The sequence below is a fragment of the Bubalus kerabau genome, chromosome 12, assembly GCF_029407905.1.
Source record: "Bubalus kerabau isolate K-KA32 ecotype Philippines breed swamp buffalo chromosome 12, PCC_UOA_SB_1v2, whole genome shotgun sequence".
Classification (NCBI taxonomy): domain Eukaryota; kingdom Metazoa; phylum Chordata; class Mammalia; order Artiodactyla; family Bovidae; genus Bubalus; species Bubalus kerabau.
The window spans coordinates 80642970-80665145 of NC_073635.1; the positions used below are offsets into that span (position 1 = coordinate 80642970).

The following is a 22176-nucleotide window of genomic DNA, read 5'->3' on the forward strand; positions in this document are numbered from 1 at the left end:
TATTTGGCCACCTTGTATAATGAGTGCTGACTTTGGAGTGACACTTTCTGAGCAATGGCAAGAAGGAAAAGAATACACCAGGAGTCCTTTGTGACCTATTGAGTCATTTGTGTCTAGCTTGTGAGATAGGGGAGGGGCCTTCTCTTAATACATGTGCAAGTAATTACTCGAAAAGATGCCTTGCATGATAAAGAGACACAAGTGAGAGTTAACTCTGCCTACGCAGAACCCTCTCTTCTTTTTTATTTGTACCATCCTTTCGCTAGGGTGAAATACCCAGGTAGACACAGAAGTCTTTACACACTTGAGTGTTTGTAATATTATGTATCTAGGTCCAGTTTCCAAAGTTAACATCTGCTTTCTCTGTCAACACTTCAGGTGCAACAAGTAGTAAGGAAACCCAAGATATCCTCTACGCTCGACAAAAGATTATTGTTGTAGCAAAGGCCTTCGGTCTACAGGCCATAGATCTGGTGTACATCGACTTCCGGGATGAAGAGGGGCTCCTCAGGCAGTCGAGAGAAGGAGCTGCAATGGGATTTACGGGTATGATTCTCGATAATACCCTAGAAAGCAGTATCTAGATTATGCAAACTTTCCAGAAAAATAGAAATGTAACCAGAAACTGGGTGTATTTAATGTAGCCGGGTGACTCATACTTATCCCATCATATGAAACATGAAAAAGTTATCCAGAACAAGAACCTGCCAAAGTGTCTTATCTGTCTTCGGCTCTGCAAGTCAAAAAACAAAGCACTCGTTTTAGTTTCTCCTGATAATACCTACAAGTTTTTTCTGTTTTCTTAATAATAATTCTTCTGCAGTTTTTGCAGATGTGAGGGGAAGAGCAAGGCCATTATAGCAGTGTTTCTGAGTGAACTGCCTTAAGAATTTGAGTTGATGGGTAGGAAAAAAAAAAATGTACTCAAATATCCAAAATATTAATTTATTTCTGAAAAACATTTAGTGATATCTTCTTTGTTTTTTTAACTCATACAGCTTTTTATTTTTCTGCCACTTCAAGTCCCTCCTTTCCCTCCCACCACCCCGTGAGTGTCTGTGTACCGGGTGACACCTACGGGCGTTGGCTGGCATTAAGATCAGCGGGTCCTTGAAATCCGGTCCTGGAGCGCAGACAGATAGATATCTGTTGATTGGTGTGCCCAGTCACTCATACCCAGGAGCCCAGGGAGCAACCGAAAATTGTATTTTTGCAACAAGAATCTATTTTTTGAAAAACCACAATAGGATTCTATACACAAACATGTCTGCAGTTGCACACACACACACACACACAAAACTGTGGGTAAAAAGCACCATAATCTCGTTTATTATTTGTTCTTCTGCTGCAAGTTCTAAGAATATTGTGATCAGAAATGCACCAAAAAAAGAGACAAGCATCCATGCTATTCTTTTTGTAAATATTTTTGAAATATGTTTGCGTAGAGGTGACTGAAACATTTCATAAAATGACCTTCAATATAAAAGATACCTTAATGGATGATAATGTAACCCAAAGTAAAATGGAAAGACTGAAGAAACAATGTTAGTGTTATAGAATTAAATAAAGCCCTGACCTTTGTATTTGTGTTTTTATTTATTTTTTTAGGGTTTCAGGGGGCCTTTTTATTTAAAAGAGCATCATTATTTGCTTTAACTGTGGCAGTAGGAGTAATGCCAACATTTTGCATTTGAGAGGGTGCATAATATAGGCAAGGTGCCTGACCAGAGATCTTTCAGTCCAAATAAAACAAATAATTATGTGTTGGTGTTTTTAACACTAAGAGTTAAAAATGTGATTCCCCCAAATCTGCTAAATGAATAAGATGTCTGTTATAGAGAACTATTTTCTCAATCATCTGAACTATTAATAAATGAATCGCCCCTACATTTAATAGTGACCCAGAAGGAAAGCGTCCCTGGCATTGATTGTCCTTGTCTCTGTACCTGTGACACCTGCCTCTTTCCGATGACCTGTTAGGATGTGACCCAAATGGAAAAGTTGGAGAAAGACTCCATGAAATCTATCTAATAGACCCTGATGTTGTTGGTCTAAACTATGTGGCATTGGCTGCCAAGCAGCCAGATGTTGCTCTGAAATGGGCACTAACACAATAAAAAAAAAAAAAAGAAAGCACCGAATTGATGGGGCCTCTCTGATCATCACTTAGGATAACCTGGGTGTCCTCTGCTTCCTCCAGGGTAAATGTTTGCTCCAGAACTTGTAAGAGAGTTTGTGAGTTTCTCCAAGAGAGAGAACTGAATTAAATTGGTCCCTAATTTGATCGTAGCAGACAAGTTATTTCAAATCAGATTTAAATTTCTAGACTGTGCCCAACTCAGTGTGAGGAGCTTACAGACTTGGCACCATTGTTTCTCAACAACAGGGAGTATTAAATCACACACAAAAAAATGGAAGTGGAAGGGAGGGGGAGGCAGGGGAGGGTACAGTGCCCATTATATATTCAAGGGAACAAGTCAGGAAAGTAGGAAGCTAAACTTCAGAGCCATCTTGCAATTTTTAGAAAGAAAGGTCTTTCTTGTCCCAACATTATTTCTATTCACCAATAGTTATTGATTGGTCTGATAATAAGATAGGAGATTATTGGTAGTATTTTTAAACAACAAATGCTTTAATGAGCATTTTGCACCACTCATGATCTGTTTGTCCTAATTATTTGTCATGTAATTGCCATACTTTGAGCTTTGCACAAAAAGGGAGAAAAGGAAAGAAGGAAGAAAAAGGGAAGGAAGGAGGGAGGGCAGGAAAAGAGAGCTACATACCCTATTTGAAGCAAAAGACTGAAAGTTTTAAAATTCAATGAAGTATTGTGTTGTCTATAACACTTACAAGGATCTATACTACAAGAATTTTCCAGGCTTTAAAAAATTAGATTTTTTTTTTTAATGAATTGTACTTTTGTGACACTTAACCATGCCTCAGACAGCAGGTCACAGTTTCTCTTCTGTAATCATTGTTTCACAGGGCCACGATCCATGTAGATTGATTTTAAATCAATGCATTAGCTATATAAATGACTATTAATTTTAGGAATTATTTTTATAAAAAGAAACCAAAAATAAATCTTGGAATAAAGCTTTAACAGCCGACTTAGGCATCACAGTTATTCCAGTACTACATGCTGAGAAGAAAGATTATAAATATGAAGCACTATGGGTTTTCTTCTTTTTTGCAGTCTTTTGTAGAAGACAAAAATGACACCATCATACAGTTACCTAAAAGACTTGACAGGTATTGATTTAAAGCACGATATATCAAGTGGTACTGTAAAAAGGATTTCATGGTCATAAATTTTAATGTCTTCCAATTTTGCACCCTCTCAGTAACTTGTCAATAACAAGTCTTCTGTATAAAATATTTGCTTCACTCCTACATGGCATTCAAGTCTGCCCTTCAGTTGTTGGGATATGTAAGATCAATGAAAGATAACTTCACATATGGAGGTTCATAAATTTCTAAAACTTAACACATATCTTAAAATTAGCCTCATTACCAAAACATGGCTACTTGAAAGCCTCCGTTAGTTTCACAGCATTGTAAATAGTTTGTGTTTTGCTTCCCAATTGATGGCATCTGCACCAAGACGTTCCCGTGAAGTCTGGCTTTTTACCCGTCAGTGTAAGTTGTGAACATAAATTATAAAATTCAGGACTAACAATTAGTACACAGTGATGACCAGACTGACATCCTTTATAGATCACATTGTAACAACTGTTAGATTACTTAAATATAATTTCAGTATCTGATATTGAAAAAACTCTCATTTGTCATCACTGATGTTATTTGTTCCCAGAAATTATCCCTCAAATAATTTAAAGCATCTTTATTTATATAGGATTTTAATGTTATTATTAGTATGCTCTCAGATAAGAATGAAACAACGTGACGATGTTTTAATTAAGCCACTATGAAGACAAGATATTGTTATGTTTATTCACTTAAACTCTTTTTCATGAAATGCTAAAAAATTTTTTTCTTAGAAACATTGTTCTTTTTCCTATTTGACAGAATAATGACAGTAACAGGAATGGACTTTTATAAAACATCAAGGATATAATTTGTACTTAAAACAGCTATTTCAAAAGCAAAGCAAATTGATATGCCAGCAAATATACTTGGCAGAGTAAATTATCATTAAGCATGCATTCATTTTTAAAGAACCAAATGTGTCTATAATTTTATCATATAATAAAATATAATCTCATCATTATTACAACATTAAATTATGTTGTACTTTATTAATGACCTGATTAGATTTAATTCTTCCCTGATTGTTAAATTGTTTTTTTTAATGAATGCATGATTTCATAGAATCCTGTGACTCTTGTGTAATATTTTTATTTAAGATTCTTAAAGCTTTTTTAAAGCTATCGCTGTAGAAATAAGATTTCTTCTGCAGTGTCTAATAATCTGTATAAAGGAGAAATATCCAATCTTCATTCCATAAGCAGAATGGGAAAATCTGGGGCTTTTTTTTGTTGTTAGAAAAACATTTTGTAATTTTTTATTTAAACATTTTAAAATGTGGTACTCTAGAGACCTCAGTGTTCAAGTCTGCTTTCTTTTTTACTATACTGGATAAATTTTTTTAATTAAAATCCAATTTTCTATTAGTGGTTAGACAGGATGCACCATATTCATCTGAAAGAACGAAAATTAAATGTATTATTGTAAGACACCATTTGATATTAATGTAGTTATAACACCTGCTTCTGTAAGCTCTATGAAAACCGACAGACCGCTTTTAAAAGAAATCATGGAAGGTGGAATTATGGTACAGAAAAAGCCAAAGACAACTTACAGAATTGGAAAGAATTAACATGTAATTTTTTTCTACTTTAATTCAAAATAATTGTTCTAATTTGCAGACATTATCCTCTAAAGTTCCAGCCAAAGCAGTCAATCAGTGAGCTGCCTGGTCAATCCACCTGTAACTAAAAATGAGAGATTATCTGCACTAAGGTGGCATTTCTATAGCATCCAGAGCACAATCGCTGCCATTGTTGTATTTGTTCTTCTGTGGTGTTCTGGAAAGGCCTGCCTGATGGTGGTCATTTTCTTTTTAAAAAGTTCTGAACAGAATGAGTTATTTTACATACACTCTGTAAGGCAGGCATTCAGGAGCCTGGCGTGGTTGAGAGATTTTGTTTGAACATCTGTTTGTTGTTTTGTGTTTCCGGTGTTATTAATCTTCTTGCAGGTAAGCAGGTGATACACCCCAACCAAATTGCGGTGGTCCAGGAGCAGTTTTCTCCTTCTGCTGAAAAAATTAAGTGGGCTGAAGAACTGATTGCTGCCTTTAAAGAACATCAGCAATTAGGAAAGGTAAACGTGTTAAAATGCCCCGAAATGGTGGGTGAAACTCATGTTTAAAATACTGTGGATAAGAATGAAAAAAATATATATATTGTTTGTGTGGTTCTAAAAAAACTCCTATTTGGGGGAGGAGGATTTGTGTGGGCTTAGACGGGGACATCATTCATCTGTGAGAAATTCATTTAAGGTAAAGTTGTTGCTCGTTCCTAAATATTTCACTCACTGGCTCTCAAGTTTCCCATTTTATTCTTTTCATAAACTATACTGGCAGCCTTTGAGAAGACAGAATTCTGTTTAGTTTTACTCTACAGACCCCAATGTGGCATTCCTATGAAAATAATTTTAGATCAAAATGAGAGCAAGTTGTAATGAAATAAACACAGTTTGATCAAATGATTCTTGGGGAGAGAAGAAATAAATTCCAAGTTATTTTAATTTGGAGGGGGGGTACAGAAATCTCCTCCGGTTTAGTCATTTAAGAGTGGGAGGTTGCCTGTGTGTTAGTACCGATTTCTGGACCTGAGATTTGGATCGAATGGAAAGCAAATTAACACTGGAGTACGGTTGTTCCTAATTTAGTGCATCATTGAGCCCCGCGTTTCCTGCTCTGTGGGTTTCTGCTGTGTAAATATTGCAGTGGTGATGCGCAATCTGTCTCCACTTTGTGCCAGTAACACTTAAATGAGGTGTCGCCCGAAGGAAGATTTTATGCTAGTTGCAGCTTTGTCAGTTAATTATCTTAAAGGTTATTTGCAATAATACCGTTTGCCTCTTTTTAAGGGGATGGGAGGAAAGTTGCCTGTATAAATCTATCCTAGAGGTTATATCTAAACTCGGCCTTGTTACTTACATAAAGAGTGAAGTTTTGATGCCTAGCATGCAAAACTACTCGGGAGAAAGAGTGTTGAAACATTATAAAGTTTCTAAATGTTAAACAGTACCCCCCCACACCAAAAAAAAGGAACAAAATTGGTTTTCAGTGGTGACCCGGTGACATCAATGTGAAACGTGTGGCTTATACTTTTCATTGGAGTAAAAACACCTAAAAACCCCAAGATTTTCAAAACTAGGTAACAATATTAAATGGGTCACTCCCTCCCTCTCATTACCTGCCTTCAGTCCCAACCATGCACGCATGCTTGCCCTCACATACTTTCAGGCTCCTTTATGCACAAACTTGCACTTAAAATCAAAAGGCAGAAAATGTGACACTAGAAACATCCAAATCAGGACTTATACCAATTTCAGGATAAATAGCAACCTTTCGTTTGATATCAATAATAACCATTAAAAAATTGCAGTTCATAACAATATTTTTTCTATATCTTGACTCCCCAATTCAGTTCCTCTATGAATAAATATATTTATCTAGAGAGAAGAGTCCTGTGCTTTTACATTTATGTATGCAAAATAACTCCATCCACTCCGCTCTCCTGCCTGCTTGCCTGTGCACACACTGACTAAACGTTCTTTACCTCAGTGTGTACCTTATTCCAGCTAAGGATATGCACCTGATAAGTACTTCCTCCTGACATAAACTGAGGCAGGATGGGCACCATCAAAACGCAGACCAAGTAGACTTCCAGTCTGGGCCAACAATGCCTCCCTTTACTGTCTACACTGGGTTTCACATTGAATAAAATCAAAGGATGCCACTGGCATTATAAGCAGCTAGCGGTATGGGAGAGGCTTCCCTAAGTTTCAGTAGCCAGCAAACAAAATTCAAACTAGAGACACATTCTTTTACTGGCATTTAAGTTCTTGAATGAGGGGAAAAGCAACACTTTTCCATTGTATCGTGAAAGTGCTGTTCCCAGGGAAAATTGCCCTAAAGTGTCCTTGCCTTGGTGATGGCAACTTACATGTTAAATTATGAACTGTTGGGGTTTTTTTGTTTGTTTTTGTTTTTAAATAAGAAATGCCCTCTTGTTGAGGCAAAGCTTTCACAATGTTGTGGTAGCACAGCCTTTCTTAACACAGAACCATGGAAATGAGAGCAGAAGGGAGATTTACCATTAGGTCATTTCTTCCCTGCCTCATTCGTGTAGGTTTGTTTCCTACAGCAAATTCTCCTGGTGCTTTGTCCAGCAAGGTTTAAATGATTCAAGTAATGGGGCTTCCAGTGGGGACATATGGTTATTTTATCCAGTTCGCATGTTTCTTTCGCTTTGCCTATAAATTGACTGGTCACAAAAATTGGGTCTGCCAGGTAGGTGACTCTGGGTCTTGAGGGGTCTTGGGGTTTAAATAATGCAGGTTCTGTTTGTAAAGATTTAATATAAATAGGTCGCTCAGTTGTATAAACTACTGCTTCCAACAAACATCTAATCTGTTTTATTTCAAATGTGAGTCACTGATGAAAACATAAACCCTCGGATATTTTGTCCAAAGCACAGGTGACTCTCTCAGCAAATGGGAAGCTGATGGTTTGTGTCCTAGGGAGATACTTAAAATTTCTAAAAGATGTTTTTTTTCACCCTTTGATGAAAATTTCATTCAAGTAATGCTTTCAAGTAGAAATGACCCAAGAAGGCAAAATTATGTATCATTGCTTTTCTCGACTTCCGGCTCCTATCTTAAACTATACTTTGCCCTAAGATGAAAGGTATAGCTAAAGTTCACCGTTAGTGCTGAGTCATTTGTATTTTCTATAGTAGTAATAATAATATTAGTATTAAGAAATTAAAGTTCTACCTTTTTTTCCTGTCCCCTCCAAATAACAAAATTCATGAGAATACTTAGATCCAAAGTAGATAAATTATTGGGGTTTAGTCTTTAGTATCATGGGAAATTTTTAAATTTTATATTAATTGAAAGTTCTAAGGAAATAAAGTTTGATACCCTTCATCCTAGTGTTGGATAAAAAATACTTTACATTAAAAATAATTTTGAAATAATAAAAAATAATAATCTGCTCATATAATCCGTCACTGTAGGGCAGGTAATGATACTTATAACTGCTTTGTTTAAGGAAACTAAAGATATTTTCAAGCTAACAAAATTTGTCTGGCATAGTAACAGCTCCCAGCATAAGAATTAGGACTGTAGATTAATATTAGGGACTCATTAAAATCTGTTGGAAGTAATTTAAACATTCCACATACTCTATGCTCCTGTTTTAATTCCCATAAGCTAAAATATTTCTGCTTCAGCTGACATCATTTCTGAGGTATATATCCACACTACTAATCAAACTTGAGTCTTTCTTCTATCCTTCTAGAAAAATACATTTTGAGATACAATCAGCATGTCATTATGTTAGCCTCAAATTATTTGGTGAAATATTTTAGCCAGGATAAGTCACTCTCATGATTTGTCTTAAATTTGTATTTTCTTAAAAGTTTACATCATTTTGATGTCATTTTTCATAATAATGATTTCAATATTTGAAAATTCTCCATTTAGAACTGAATTAAGTATTGTTTATTTTAAGATATGATTTTAGCAGTTCTTTTGTTATCAACTAAGAATTATGTATAGTATGAAAATTGGATAATTGAAACCATCTCAAATTAGTTAATATTAATAGAAACCTTAATTTATATATAAATAAACACATACAACATACATATTTGTACTAAATATACATTCATATATGTATGATACTGTGTATTTTTTCATGTCTATATTCTAAACACAGTGTTAATTTCATCACTTCTTGGGCAAAAATGACAGCTAAAGGAAATAGTCGATTGCTTTTTTAAAATGATTGATAATGCCAGGAAATTCTAATTTAAGAATTTACCATTTCTTTCCAAATAGAGACCCTTATAGAAAAATATGAAAGAATAGCAGAAGATATTAAGAATAGCAACATGTATTAGGTGAGATCAATTTTTAAAGGTACTTTGCTAGAATATTCATATTTCTGCAGTGTCTGGCTGCCAATATGACTTTCTACATTTTCAGTGTTCTAAGCAGTCTGTTTTATTCATATGAAATCTTTAAATGCTTTGGTTTTTGGAAGGATTTTGTTTAAATTTTTCAGTATTTTTTGTTCATTTGCAAGCTGGCTAAAAACCAAGGAAGGAAAAGTCTCTACCTTTAAAATCTAGGTTCCTTTAGTAATTATAAAGGTCAAAAACAAGGTCACTAGCTGACGTATCGACTATAAACAACACGTATGACTGAAACATTCTAACTTCACTCCAGAGAAAGCAATAATTCAGATTAATATGTTTACATTAATGAGCAAATTCTCTACAGGAATATAAATGGGAACTTATATCTTAATAAAGAAAGAAAAAAGAAAGAGGTTTTTTTCCCTCATGTAAGTCTTTTGATCTAGAAAAATCCAAAGAATAATACCCCCTCCCCAGTATTGAAAGCAAGTTATTTTCATAGGTATCTCATTGTGGCTCACACACCTTTCATTTGTGTTTCCAAATGCAGGGCTTTACAAAAGAAATACTGTTTGGTCCAGATGGCCTTCTAGAAGGCTCCCTGAGAGAACTCAGAAGTCTCTCTAGCCAAAAATATTGTTTCCGCTTATTCAAGTGCCAGAAATCCCACTGCCACTCTTTCACGCAGATCAAATAAACCATCCAAAGATTTGGTTGTTGTCTTTGTCAAAGGAAAGAGTTGATTCCGCTAATAGACAGCAGTGTGCCCTCCTACACTCATGCACCCCACCACCCACAGCCTTGCCCCATTTATTTGTAAGCAGAAACACTCAAAATCAGAACCGAGTGATTGCCAGTGAAAATGAGAGAGGAAGGGACATCACTCTTCTTTTGAGATGCTTAGTTATTGCATTTCTCCATTTATTTCCTTGTTCATGAAAATCTTTAGAACTATATGCCATACTTTTGACTTTTAAAAAGTCAAATTCTTAGAAAGTTGAGTCTGCCTACGATGACTTTAAGGTTGATCTGATTAACAACAAATTGCATTTAAATCAAGGCAATACACTTTTACTGCTGATCATATCATTGTTTCATGCAGGTTTAGTGGCAAGTGGCTGGCTTAGTGTTAGAGGATAAGAGATTTTGTATGTAGGTTAAATCTGATGATTTTTCAGGTTGTTTCATCCTTAATTTATAACACATTCCTAAAGGTATTTTAATCAAAATACTTCTCTTCTGGCTTATATTTTTCAGGATTTTTTTTTCCTTGCTTAATTTCAATTGAAAACAATGTAATTCTGTTGGATGAAATCTCAGAAAATCTTCTAGTTAAATCCTTTCAGTTTACAACTTAAAAAATACACCGAGACCCAATAAGGGTTTGGAAGTTACCCAAGGTCACTCACACCCAAGGTGGTGATCCAGCCCCTACCAGAAATCGGGGCTCACTTTGTCACTAAAGATATGAGCAGAATTAACTTAAATCTGGTTTCAATTTGGTCACGATGAATCTGCACGCTAATGACCAAAACTAGATAGAGCTTTAAAAAGTATTCACTCAGAAACAAAATGTGAATTTGATTAGTTCAGATTAGAATCTTTTTCTTCGTCATACACTCCTTTTTTTTTTTTTTTTTTTTTTTTTTACATGAGCAGTAAGTGATGAGAAAAGAAAGAGCACTGAAAATCCATGTAACTTCCCAGCTATTATTCCCCACGTGGCTCCCTCCTTATCAATTCTGTCTTGGCTGTGTCCGCCTGCCCTGCCCTAGAAAGACATCTTGGCTCTGATCACTGCAAACCTCATTCTGTTTTATTAGTCATTCGATCTCCTAAGCTAGGTTGGAAACTCTCAGAGCTAGACTGGGGCCTTTGGTAAAGAGGCCCTGTCTGACCCCGAGCTGGGTTTCATCTCACTCAAAGGACAAGTTCCCAAAGTCCTGTTCTCAGTTACGCCTGTGGTTGCAGAAATACACCGTGTGCCTTTGAGCTCCTTTAAGAGCAAGAACCAAGCAAGGGCCATGAAAGGGTGGCTTTACTCTGGAACATCTTTCTCTCTCATTCCCTCTTATGAGACTTCTCCCTCTCAGGATGTGCGGGTCTGCGTGTGTTTCTGTGTATGTCCTTCCTCTGCCTTCCCTGCTCCCTTTCCGTGGATTCTTTTTGGTTTTCTCTTTTTCTGTATCTCTCTCTCTTCCTTTCTTGCCACATCATCTCCACCACCCCCACCCCTGTCCCCTGGCTTCTCTCCTTCTGCTGATTATACTAGAGAGGTTCCGAGCACTCCTTTGATATTTTGTGATGCTTATTAAAGAATTATTTAATTATTTTTAATATTAAAAGCAGACAAATCGAGCTTTTATTTTACTAAAAAATAGAAAGCAAGAGTTTCTAGAATTCTCTTTTTTTTTTCAACTTAGTGGACCTCAGTGAAAAAAAAAAGTGGGGGCATTTCTTACCACTAGCCCAGAGAGTAAAGAATTTTCCCTATTGTACATCCTCCTGCAGCATCTTAGAAATCAATACACAATACACATTTAGTAAATACTATTTAGCTAGCTGGTTTCTAAATTTCTGACAGTGCTAAAAAGAAATTATTCGTTGTACTTTTTAACAATATATATGAAAAAAAACCCAATATATATGATACTGGCATTTTTCCCCTTCTAGAAAAATTGAAAGAAAAATTTTTCACTAATTATTTCATCAGTTATTATTCATCATTTATATTTTAGTAAATGCTTTAAAATTTAAAGTGCCTTCTAGTTAATGTTAGTTTGTTTAGATTATTTTCCAAACAAAGAATAAGACTACAACATATAAAATAGAAGAAGTTTAAAATTATTGGTCTTAGCTTCAAACTGCTATAAAATGGCCTTCATTCTCTGCTTTTCTCAGTAATATCAGCTTAAATTTGACATAAAATATTAAATGCAAGGTATTTCCACATTTATCTCAGTATTAAAAAATAAAATATTTTCCAACAAGATATTTAGTTTCAAAAAAATCTGAGCAGTGATAGTTGCAGAATTCTATGTAATTAGTAAAAGTCAACGAATTATATACTTAACAATGGGTGAACTTTATGGTACGCAAATTATACCTCAATAAAGCTATTTTTAAAAAACAGAAAATTAAGCACACCCTCTAATTTGCTGGCAAATGTGGAAACTCCTTTAGATTGCAATATGCTTATAAATCCAATTGTTTCACCTCGGTAGGTGGCCTTCCATGTGGCATAGTTGTCCTGATTTTTCCAAATTTCCTTATCAAAAGATATTTAAATCCTTCTTGATTCCTGTCCTCATCATTCTGCCTGAATATTTTAAAAGATAAAGCTTGTTGCCTACATTTAGTGGGTTCTGAGAAGAATCTTAGAAACAGAAGGCGCCTTTGGTCTCCCTGTCTGTCTGTGAAGTAAAGAGGCTCTGGTCCACGGAGACACTCCATCTGGGCAAGTAGACAGCTCAGGACAGGTCACGTATTAAGATAATTGACCCAAACATTCACCTCAGCTCTCCTCCCTACTGTTCAGCCACCTCTACCTTCCCTTCCAAATTCATCTTCCAGATCTTCTGCTAATTCTTTACTTCACCAGTTTCCTAAAACTATGGGCAGAGTCTCAGATTAATCTTACCAATGTCCAACACATGCGTGTTTCTACTTCCTGTATAGAGCTCAAGCTAAATGATTTCATGCTTCCTTATTAAGAAGCAAAATGTTAATGATAATCTTCATTTTACATCCACTCAGTTCCCATGTTCCCAAGAATTTCCTCTTTTTATGCTATACCTTTCCTTTTCCTGCTTACCAGCTACTGAAAACTGTACCGTTTGACCAAAGCCTCAAGCTTATAAATATATGCTTAGAAATCCATTTGTTTCACTTTGGTATGTAGTTTTCCATGTGGTATATACTTGGCCTGATTTTGGTTCCCAACTTCTGGTCACCTGCCTTTGATTAGAACCTCCTCCAGCAGATATTCTAAGTTTCTTTTTTTTTAATTGTTTAAAACGCATTTGCTTTCAAATACTGGTTCTGTGTCAAATACATAGCACCTCTGAGTCTCATTTCTTACAGGGACAAATCAGTCTGTGATTTATAAGAGTTTAGAGGGAACAGGGAGCTTTGGGGAAGGGAGAGTCATCCTCTGCTCATACATGTCCTAGAACGCGGATGACTCTCAGAACCTTTAAAGCTAGTCTAGAATCTTCAAATCTGGTCATAGTGCGATGCTCTGCTCCTCCCTGGCCCTTCCTGGGATAAACCGGATGACACTTTCTCTGACTAACAACGGCAGTAGCGGTGACAGCCGCAGCTTGGTGGCAGGGGGCCTGGAGGTGCACACAGCCGCAGGTGGAGCTGGCCGCCCTGATGACGGGAGCGGCCGCGGCGCGCTGGGGGTGGGACCGCAGCCGTGGTGACAACGTTGGCAGCGGTGGTCACAGTCGCAGCTCCCACGCACTGAGAGCCTGTCGAGTGATGCACATCCTTTTATTTAATCCTCACAACAACCCTACAAGGGGTAGGATCATCATCCCCATTTTACAGATGAAGACATCGAGGCTCAGATCACTCCAAGCTAGGAGAAGGCAGAGCCTGGATTCACATTCAGGTTGGTGGGCTTCCCTGGTGGTTCGGTGCTTAAGAATCCACTTGCCAATGCAGGGGACCTGGGTTCGATCCCTGGGTCGGGAAGATCCCCTGAAGAAGGGAATGGCAACCCACACCAGTGTTCTTGCCTGGAGAATCCCATGGACAGAGGAACCTGGCGGGCTGTGGTTCATAGGGTCACACAGAGTCGGACATGACTGAAGCGACTTAGCGTGCACGTACTGCCAGTGCAGGGGACACAGGTTCAATCCCTGATCGGGGAAGATCCCACATGCTGCTGCAAGGCAACTAAGCCCATGGGCCACAGCTACTGAAGCCTACATGCTCTACAGCCAGGGGCCCGAAACCTGCGAGTCGCCTCTGCTGCGGGCAACTAGAGAAAGCCCCCACACTGCAAGGAAGAGCCTGTGCGCCGCAACACAGAACCAGTGCAGGAAAAAACAAAAAAAAATTCAGGTGGAGCTGAGCAGAAAGCCCATATTCCTAGCCACTCTTTGTGCATGGCTGTTTGTTTCAGCCTCAGGCTCCTGAGTTCCACTGAGAATGTGCTCACCCGGGCAGCTGCCCATTTCTGTTTGGTGGAAAGTCACAGAAGGGCCACTTGAATGGACAACCCGCACGCCCTCTTGGGCAGCACTGACCTGGCTGTGGACCTGCAGTGGGGGCGTACAGACCCCTTCATCCCACTCTCCAAGGAGGGTTCTGTGCTCTTCAAGCCAGACAGCTCCAGGGGAAGACAGGAGGGAGGCTGGGAGGACTAAGGACAGAGCTTCTCCATGCTTTTCCACCGTTTAGAACACAGAAGATAAACCTGACAGGCCGCTCAGGGTGCAGGATTCCCAGCTCTGGACACCCCCTCTGAGGCCATGCTCCAAGGCAGGGGCAGAAGGGATCCTCTTGCAGCAGTTCCACAGGCCTGCATGGTCACTGTATTTCCCAATCAGGCACAAAATGAACCCCCTTCAAATATTCCAACTGCTAACATTCTTATGAATTATTTAAAGGGCCTCCCCATCAAATGCTAAGGAACATCACCCATCAGAATCTCGGTGCCAGCAGTAATGACAGATCAGCCCAATGTGAACTGCCCATGTTGAGTGACTTCAGCTGAGCTTTTAGAAATTTCAGGTGGAGATAAACGAGCATCTGCAAATTCTCTGGTCATAGGAGTAAATGGCCATTGAATTTTAATTCAAAATATTAAAATACCTATCAAATAAGCACTCCAATTTAAAGTGTTTAAAAAAAGAAAAACATGTTTTCTATTTCCCAAGTCTTCAATAGTATTCTTTCATTGCCCATGGCAGTTTTAAAAGATGTTTATCCATAACACAAAGGGTTACTGATATTCAGAAGCACATATAAGGATCAAATGTCACCTCCTTTAATCCTTCTTACAAATGCTTCGGGTATTTTGAGGACTTAAAATGTCATTCACATTTTTATTATTGAATTTTTTTCTCACTGAAAATATCCTTTGGTGTTTCTGCCGTCATAATAATTATTGTTGAGAGCTTCCAAGTGGGAACTCTGAATGAAAGCACATTGTATTTCAGTTGTTCCCAAGTCAGTTATTAAAATCATGTTTTCACATATTTGTTTATCTGGACCTTCTCTGTATAGCATTAATCTTTTCAGCCTCATTTCAAGTAATGATATCTCTGAAATAACACTTTAGACATTTTTTGTGTCACATCTAAATTTTAAAATACAGTATATGTAAAATAATGTTTATTAAATTTTTGGACATTAATTTTTCTATAATCATCTTAGGTACCATAGTTACCAGTCATAGTTTGAAGTATGCTGATTAGTGGGAAGAGTTTGAGATTTGGGGTGAAAAACCCTAGATTCTAGTCCTGTCCTACTCATGTTTGTGACCCCATGGACTATAACCCCCCAGGCTCCTCTGTCTATGGAATTCTCCGGGCAAGAATACTGGAGTGGGTTGCCATTCCCTTCTCCAGGGGATCCTCCTGACCCAGGGGGAACCCGGGTCTCCGGCATTGCAGGCAGATTCTTTACCATCTGAGCCACCAAGGAGTTCCTTTAAAAAGATATATATTTTTTACAGATACAAAGATTTACCTTTGTATCTGTAAATCAAATTGTTGGATCCCCAGACTATCGTAGAACAGAGGGAAAATTACTCAGAATAAAGGAAAAAAGTGCTTTAACTTCCTCCCCTTGGGGTCCAGGGATGAGTGAGTCTTGGGTCTGCCAGGGCAGGCAGCAAGAACAGAGGGAGTCCTGTGGGTTGCGGTCTCACTGCATCAAACAGAGACTGAGTTCCCTGTGCTTTGTCCTGGGGGAAGTCTGTTATCCCTCTTCCGGATGGCTTTCACTGATGGGAGAGTAGGCTCTGGCTCCTCAGGCCCTGGAGAAACCCCTTCATCAGTAGACTGAGCCAGTTAGCTTATACTGTGGTCCTTCATATTGCTTGATCTGTTGAGTCACTGGTGACCAGAGGCACAGGGAGCAGAGGACACAGAAGGCCAACCCCACTCACACATCTGGATGCACTGCTCCACTTCTCCCACCCCTCTCTTGACCTTCAGTGGGCATCCCTAACCTTCTAAAGCTGACCTTCAAAGTTCCGGTTCCCCCACAGCCCTTCCCAGGCCAAACCACCCCATTTGATGGCTCTTTCTGTAGCTTCTAATCCCTTAAGCACCACGTACAGATGGACTCGCTTGCACTTTTAACGGTAGGTCATTTGCACGAGTTAACCTGACCCCCACCCAGCATCGCATTTGTTTTGGTCTATCCCTGTGTCCTACTGGAGGCTCAGCCAACTCACCAGGGAGTATCACCAGGCCAGGGAAGGATCACATGGAACAAAGACACTTGCAGATAAAGGAGAGCAGAAAGGTAAGGTTGATCCTGTCTTCCCAAGTCATTCTCCCCACAGAAGAGCCAAGCTTCACTCAAAACCTTGTTTTGGATGCTGGGGACTCAAAGATACAGGAGACCCTGTTTTCAAGGGCTTCCCAGTGAGAAAGAAGGCACTGTAAACAAATAGTTACAGTAGAGCGTGCCGCTGCTGCTGCTAAGGCACTTCAGTCGTGTCCAACCCTGTGCGATCCATAGACGGCAGCCCACCAGGCTCCTCTGTCCCTGGGATTCTCCAGGCAAGAGCACTGGAGTGGGTTGCCATCTCCTTCTCCATAGTAGAGCGTGACAAGGGTTATGACAAGAGTGGGTGTGAGGGAAGGAAGGAGAGAAATGAGCCCAACTAGGGAAGTCTAGAAATGCTTCACAGACATGACATCTTTCTGTCGTCTTGAAGTATAAGCAGCAGTTTGCCGGACAGACAGGGAAAGGACCATCACATCAGAGAGCAGAGCCTGTGGGAGGGGTGCACGTGAGCCTGGGTGTGTGTGTGTGTGTGTGTGTGTGTGTGTGGACTGGCAGGAGACAAAGCCAAGAGCAGAGGCAGGGTGTGGTCTCATCACAAGTGCTAAGGAGGTTGCACTTGATTCTGTAAGTCCAAAGGGAGACAAAGCAAGGCTTAAGGAAGTGGATGATCTTATCTGATATCCTAGAAAAATAACCTCATGGTCCCAGTTAGGAAGACGCAGCTCCCCTGTGAATGTCCCAGCACTCTCTCAGTGAGACCCCTGCTAGCCAGCCTGGGGACTGACAGCCTCCCCACTGAACTTCGGGTGCCTGGTACACCCAAGCTCAAATCCTTACCCATTAACCAAATTGTGAGGGGACCCAGGCCATCCTAGGACCTGTCCAAGGACTCCAAGTGTGTGATAGGATGAAAGCTCGGGGAAGAAAGAAGGAAACAGTGCCCATCAGTGTCTCTGTGAGAGCATCGTTTCCCCCATCGAGGGGTATCAGGAACAGTTAAGTTTGGGAGTAAGGAAGAGCTATGTGACGGGACGTCAGGGCTGGGCCTAAGAGATTTTAGCAAGAAGAGGACACAAGCAAGACCACAAATTTCATAGTGGTCAACGCTGACTAAAAGTTGTAGGAATTCACTAGGAACAGTAGTGAGGTAAATAATTCACTGGGCATAAGACTTAGCCTACCATAGAAGGCATCACAGCATTGTAGAGCAACTAAGCTCCAATAAAAGTTAATTTAAAATAAGAGACAGCATCATAGAGGAAAAAAGAAAGTGTTACTCTGAAAAAAGGACTATAACAACTGAGCTCAAATATTATTATTAATTCTGACATAAGCAACGCCATCATGGGAATGTGCCAAAGAGAACTCCCTGAATGCCCAAAGAAGTTATTGGAAAATACAGTGAGTAGGGAAAGAAGATTCATTTATGGATGCTAGAAAATTACTCTTTTAGTACTCCAGAGAAAAAAAATTTGCAAGTGCTAAGTGCCAGAAATGCAAAATATGTGACTCTTCCCCATACATATGATTACTGCTGTCAGCAGCATCATCACCCATCCTTTTGCCATCAAATTGTAAGTCAGATTCTCCCCCCTTGAAGAACATCAGGGTCTAATAACATTCATGTTACTTCAGTGCCTATCTCACCACCAGGCAATGACCCAGATGTTAGAAAACCTACAGCCCAATAAATAATTGTTTCCCGTCCTATGCAGATAACAACTATGCTAAGGTGATACTGCTCTTCACTGGCAGGAGGCTGAAGCCGTTTACATGTGTATAGAAAGATGCGCCACGGTGGCCGACTAGTGATTTATTACAACAAATAACTCAATAGGTAATGGCTGAACAAAAGCTGTTGTGCACAGAGCCGAATGGCACAGAGCCCCATGGCAGCTCTAGGGGCAAGCGCATGGCACTGGGGGGAATCATTAGGGGGAGTCACTAGGTGCAGAGCATCATGTCTAAGTCAGCAGTGCAAACTGGCAGACGTGGTCCTGACCGGGGAGAAGGGCAGCCTTTCCAGGCGTCGGATCTCTTTGCTCACCACACTGGCTTTTTCTCTAATTCTTGTTGCATTGTATGGCACCTGCATCTCTTGAGAGCAAAGGTGGAGTTGTACCCATGTCAAAGCCAGCCTAACTATTGCTACCCAGAAGAGCTAAAACATGGAGCTTCTCAAACTTCAGTGAATATTCAAATCATCAGAGGGCTCCCTGCCAACGCCCAGACCTTCAGCATGAAACCTCATCGGATGGAGCCCAAGAGTCTGCATTTTAACAAGCGGCCTCCCCACCAGATGATTCTGATTTGGGTGGCCAGGCAACCCACCCAGAGAACAACCCACAAATGTGGGCCTGGAGCTCACACTTTGCATCAAATAGAGCTAGGTGTTATCCCAGCTCTGTACTTAAGAGCTACAGGGCAGACTCACAGAAGTTTCTTTGTGCCTCAGTTTCCTCGGTTATAATATGCGGATGGATACATCCTCATAGAATCAGAGTGGCCAGGGGATGGAGGAAGGGTAATGGGGACTAGCTGTCTGATGGGACTGAGTTTCACTTTTGCAAGATGAAGAAGTTCTCAAGGTCTGTTTGCACAGCAGAGTGAATCTACCTAACCCTACTGGCCCGCACACTTAAAAATGGTTAAGATGGTGAACTTAGGTTATTTGTTTTTACTACAATTGAAAAAGGAAAACAATTTGTTAATTGTTGTGGGTCACCGTACCTACTTCACGGGATTGTTGAGAGCGTTACAGGAAATAAAGCATGTCAAGGGCCCGGCACAGTCCGGGGCTAGGAGCTGCTCAGGAAATTAGAGCTATTATTGTTGCTGTACCAAAACACTGGTGACTCAGATGATAAAGCATCCGCCTGCAATGCAGGAGACCCAGGTTCAATCCCTGGGTCAGGAAGATCCCCTGGAGAAGGATACGGCAACCCACTCCAGTTCTTGCCTGGAAAATCCCATGGATGGAGGAGCCTGGTGGGCCACAGTCCATGGGGTCGCAAAGAGTTTGACACGACTGAGCAACTTCACTTTCACTTTCTTTCTTTCTTTCTTGTTGCTGTAGTGATGGTTATTAAGGTTTTTAACCAAGAATGTTGTCCAGCTGCTAAGTCATGCCTCACCCTTTGCGAACCCATGGACTGCAGCATGCCAGGTTACCATGAATGACTTACTACTTAAAGGCTTTTTTTAAATTAATTTATTTTTTTATTGAAGGATAATTGCTTCACAGAATCTTTTCTGTCAAACCTCAATATTAATCAGCCTTAGGGACACATATATCCCCTCCTTTTTGAACCTCCCTCCCACCTCCTGCCCCATCCCACCCCTCTAGGTTGATACAGAGCCCCTGTTTGAGTTTCCTGAGCCATACAGCAAATTCCCATTGGCTATCTATTTTATAGATGGTAATGTAAATTTCCATGTTACTCTTTCCATACATATCACCCTTTCCCCATGTCCATAGGTCTGTTCTCTATGTCTGTTTCTCCATTGCTGCCCTGTAAATAAATTCTTCAGTACCATTTTTCTAGATTCTGTATATATGCGTTAGAATACAATGTTTATCTTTCTCTTTCTGACTCTTAAAGGCATTTTTAAACCAAATTATAGCCCAACTCTTCAAGCTGATGGAAGTTCCGTCTTCTTTTTATGTATTTATTTATTTGTAGCTGTACTGGCGCTGGCACCCACTCCAGGACTCTTGCCTGGAGAATCCCAGGGACGGGGGAGCCCGGTGGGCTGCAGTCCGTGGGGTCGCGAAGAGTCGGACACGACTGAGCGACTTCACTTTCACTTTGCACTTTCCTGCATTGGAGAAGGAAATGGCAACCCACTCCAGTGTTCTTGCCTGGAGAATCCCAGGGACGGGGGAGCCTGGTGGGCTGCCGTCTGTGGGGTCGCACAGAGCCGGACACGACTGAAGCGACTCAGCAGCAGCAGCAGCAGCACTGGATCGTGCAGGCTTCTCTCGTCGTGGTGCGCAGAGCTTCTCATTGCGGGGCCTCCTCTTGTTGCAGAGCTTTCAGCAGTCGCGGCGAGTGGGCTCAGTAGTGGCAGCTCCTGGGCTCTAGAGCACAGGCTCAGTAGTTGTGACGCTTGGATTTAGTTGCTCCTTGGCACGTGGGATCTTCGCAGATCAGGGACTGAACCCATGTCTCCTGCACTGGCAGGCAGATTCTTCACCACCGAGCCACCAGGGAAGCCCTACCACTTCTTTCCAGAATGGTCCACCAATTTCTCAGAAACGCATTGAGTTGTGAAACCAAAACTTATCTATAATCACTCATTTAGGAATGTTTCAAACCCTACCCACAAATGCAAATAGCTTTTGACAATCTTCAGTGTTCTGAATCTTGACCAGCAGACTATTCAACTTCACTTGTACATCCCTGTGTTAAAAAACCAACCATGGGCTTCTCTGGCACTCCAGTGGTTAAGATTCCACACGTCCACTGTATGAGGCACGGGTTCAATCCCTGGTAAGGGAACTAAGATCCCACATGTCTGCCCAGTATGCTCAAAAAACGAAAAAGACCAACCATATTCTAGGTTGATACACAAAAGGAGGAGGATATTCATACTAGGAAGCCTGATTCTTAACACTAAAACCCTCAATTTTCAGAGATGAAGGACACAAAGAAGAAAAATGTTAACTTTTGTTTTCCAGCTTAACAAAGGTAGTCAAACAAAATCTGCCACCATAAAAGAGAGAAATGATCTCCCTGTCTTGAAACTACGTGAAATACTTTGCATCTCTGATGTGCACACAGAATTCAAAGCAGATTCAGGGAACATGGCGTAGACCCAAAGCCATCACCTTGATTCTCTGTGCAGCATTATGATTTCATGTGCATCTATGCTAATTTCATCTCTCCAGCCTATTATTTAAGCATTCGCAGGACAGATGTGCTGTTTTACAGGGCCGTAATCCACTCGGTAGGCGGATAACCAGGAGGCCTTTGGTCTTCATCACTTACACCAATAAGAAAACTAGATGATTGCCTTGTAAAGCAGCATGAGCCCCACGCCCTGATTCCACCTGTCACACTAACCCACAGAGTATCTTACAACTTCTAACCAAATTCATCACGGTCACAGAGATGATCAAAATTAGCTCCAGGTTGAATGAAATTAGGCAAAGACCAAATCTGGGGGTACAAATAGTAAAATGGGCAGGTTGGAAAATGACTTCACGGTGTAGGGTTTTAGGCCACACAGGTGTTCATCTGAATCAGATTTCTAATTCCAAGGCTTAGAAGGCTAGGCACTGGGGAGGATTCTAATCCTAATGACTTTTAACTCTCTCTTGATTAAAAAATAAATTTCATGACAGAAGCCAACACAATATGGTAGAGCAACTGTCCTCCAATAATTTTATTTTGTTATATATTTCTCAGTATTGTATGATTATAATTGTTGATCAGTAATTAAATTTCAGAGTCAGTGCTAAGGATTCCCTGCCAGTTTTTTTAACCTTCATTCTGCGTATATATTATTATAAGGGGTG

General features: G+C 40.0%; 1 protein-coding gene across 5 annotated transcripts in view; it reads left to right on the forward strand.

Moving 5' to 3' along the window:
* CLYBL (citramalyl-CoA lyase) overlaps positions 1-22176 on the forward strand; it is a 230525-nt gene that overhangs the window by 204708 nt on the left and 3641 nt on the right. For 2 of the 5 annotated variants that reach the window (XM_055542939.1, XM_055542938.1), the window contains exons 6-7: positions 379-546; positions 5222-5373. In XM_055542939.1, coding sequence (XP_055398914.1) covers positions 379-546; positions 5222-5373 — 320 coding nt within the window. Of the gene's footprint in view, positions 1-378; positions 547-998; positions 1583-5221; positions 5374-22176 lie in introns of those variants that run through there. The other 3 variants (XM_055542941.1, XM_055542940.1, XM_055542942.1) reach the window with 2 other exon arrangements.